We start from the raw sequence: 2,286 nt of genomic DNA, 5'->3' as shown, positions 1-2,286 counted from the left end.
ATCGATGAGAGAGAAACATCGACCAGCTGCCTCCTGCACATCTCCTACTGGGGATGTGCCCGCAACCCAGGTACATGCCCTTGACCGGAATCGAACCCGGGACCTTTCAGTCCGCAGGCCGATGCTCTATCCACTGAGCCAAACCGGTTTCGGCAATAAACTTTTAAGTTTTAAGTCAACTTTGCACTGCACGCGCGCGCCCGCACGTGGTATTTTGTGGAAGAGCCACACTCAAGGGGCCAAAGAGCCGCATGTGGCTCGCGAGCCGTGGTTTGCCGACCACTGGCCTAGACCTGCTCCTTATTTTCTTGGTTGATCCCGGGCAAGTCCCTTCACCTTCATTGGCCTTATTTTCCTAACCTGTAAAATGGGGAGGACACCCCTATTTCTCAGGTCATTCTGCGTACTAGAAAGGGATATACACATCTAGCACCAGGACGTGGTAGGGGCTCATTGGTGTTTGTGAGGCACCCAGTCCACAGCTGCTAACCTTGTCCTTCAGAACGTAGAGCGCCATGGGGTTCTTCCGCTCCTGCTCTCCACTTCGGGGGAGGGTGTCTGCTGCACAGGGCAAAGAATGGGGTGGCTGGCCCTGATCCAGAACCCTCCCCACCAGCCAGCACCTACGTTCTGCTCCCCAAGTGGCCAGTCAAGGTCCCGCCACAACCTCCACCAAAGGATCAGCCACGCGTGGGGTCCTACCTTGGCCGCACCTCTCCCTGCTCTGCAGTCTTCGGGCAGTTGGTGGAGGAAGGGGCCCTGCAGAGCCGGCTTCCTTGAGGCCCAGTTCTGCCTTTTCCCAGAAGCCCACTGATCTGAGTGAGGATGGGTTGGGTGAGTGGGCCGCTGGGAGCTCACCTTCTGGCTTCAGGATGTCATCATTCTGATCCATATATTCCAGGGAGTTTTGTTTTTCCAGTTTCTTCTTCTTTCTGCAAATCAACCCAGCACCCCATGAGCAGAGTTGCTGAGTGTGAGCAGGAGGAGGTCTGGGGGTGGGGACAAGGGCGAGTGGATGGCTGTATAAAGGGCCTGATAACAGGAGGATGGGCTGGAATGAGTCAAATCTAAGTTTGTCGCTGGCATTGTGACTGTGGACAATTTGAGTCTCCGTGTCTTTATCTGTAAACTGCAGGTAATGATACTTAAAAGGTAGGGCGCTAACCACAACCACAGTGCCTAGCCCGTGAAAGGTGCCCTGTGAGTGAAACCATTATTAACAGTGTGGGTCATGGGGGGGGGGGTTGTTGTGAGCGCAGGAGGTGGTTCCATACACTGTACACACAGTGGTGAGTTGATCTCCTGGGAAGAAGTGCAGGGCCCTGGGATGAAAGGCATTTAAAGAGACTTCGAAAAGAAGAGAGCTTGGGTGTGGATTACAGGGTTAGGATGCTCAGGGTGAGGAACTTGAGGGGTTACCTAGACTTTTTGGAGGGTTTCCAGCAGGCACACACTGTCACCAAGGTCACAAGGAGGAAGATGCCTCCTGTGGACAAGATGATGTAGAGGGAGCTTCTTTCTAGGGAGAGAGAAAGGCAGAGAAGTGAGAGAGACTCCGGATGCGGTGCGGAGAGCTTCCTGCAGCGGGTGGAAGAGAAAAGGAGCCCCAGGCAGCATGGCTGGCTCCTGGCAGAGCTTGCCCAGGGCCCACTCCCCACCTGTTGCTGTTCTCCATGGAGAGCGGGCCCATCTCTGCCTCTCTCTCCCTCTGTCGGGGATGTCTGTGGCCCCTCATGGGTTTTGAGCCCTGAAGGGAGGGCAGGCAGGGAGACTCACTGTACACGGTGATTTTGATGGGCAGGCTGCGGCCCTGGCTGATGGGGTTCTCCACCACACAGCTGTACAGGTCGTCGTCCTCCATGAGCACGCGCGTGATGGTGAGCACCTTCTGGTCGGAGGACAGGAGCATTCGCGAGTCATTGAGGAGGGGCTTGCCATCCTTCAGCCAGGTGTAGCTGGGCTTGGTGCCGTTCTCATGGGAGCAGTTCAGGGTGAAGGCTTCACTGAGCTCCAGCACAGTGGTCGAAGCCACTAACACCTGTGGCCTCGAAATGGGCACTGAGCCCGGGGAGGGGACGCTGTGAGCCAGGGGCCAAAAGCTCCTCCCGCCTTCCTAACTTTTTACCTTCAACACAACACAACACAACTCAGTTTGTGATCAGAGAGGCCCTTCAGAGATCATTAGTCAAGTTCTTGACCACCATCCATCCATACATTCATTCATTCACTCACTCATTTATTAATTGATTTATTTTTAATTTATCTTTATTGTTGAAAGTATTACAG

The 2,286-nt window shown here is 54.5% G+C and overlaps 1 protein-coding gene across 3 annotated transcripts in view; it reads right to left on the bottom strand.

Annotated features, from left to right (window-relative positions):
- Window positions 1–306: 306 nt before the first annotated feature.
- Window positions 307–2,286, bottom strand: part of HEPACAM (hepatic and glial cell adhesion molecule) — an 8,820-nt gene continuing 6,840 nt past the window's right edge. The window contains exons 3-6 of one of the 3 annotated variants that reach the window (XM_005870914.2): window positions 1,777–2,058; window positions 1,420–1,519; window positions 703–932; window positions 307–558 (exon numbers count right to left, since the gene is read on the bottom strand). In XM_005870914.2, the coding sequence (XP_005870976.1) occupies window positions 407–558; window positions 703–932; window positions 1,420–1,519; window positions 1,777–2,058 (764 nt within the window). In that variant the 3' untranslated portion in view covers window positions 307–406. Of the gene's footprint in view, window positions 562–702; window positions 933–1,419; window positions 1,520–1,776; window positions 2,059–2,286 lie in introns of all 3 variants that reach the window. The other 2 variants (XM_005870915.2, XM_005870913.2) reach the window with 2 other exon arrangements.

The sequence above is a fragment of the Myotis brandtii genome, unplaced genomic scaffold (genome assembly GCF_000412655.1).
Source record: "Myotis brandtii unplaced genomic scaffold, ASM41265v1 scaffold325, whole genome shotgun sequence".
Classification (NCBI taxonomy): Eukaryota; Metazoa; Chordata; class Mammalia; order Chiroptera; family Vespertilionidae; genus Myotis; species Myotis brandtii.
Note: the sequence above shows the minus strand (reverse complement) of the source record. Positions and strands in the feature narration are given on the sequence as shown.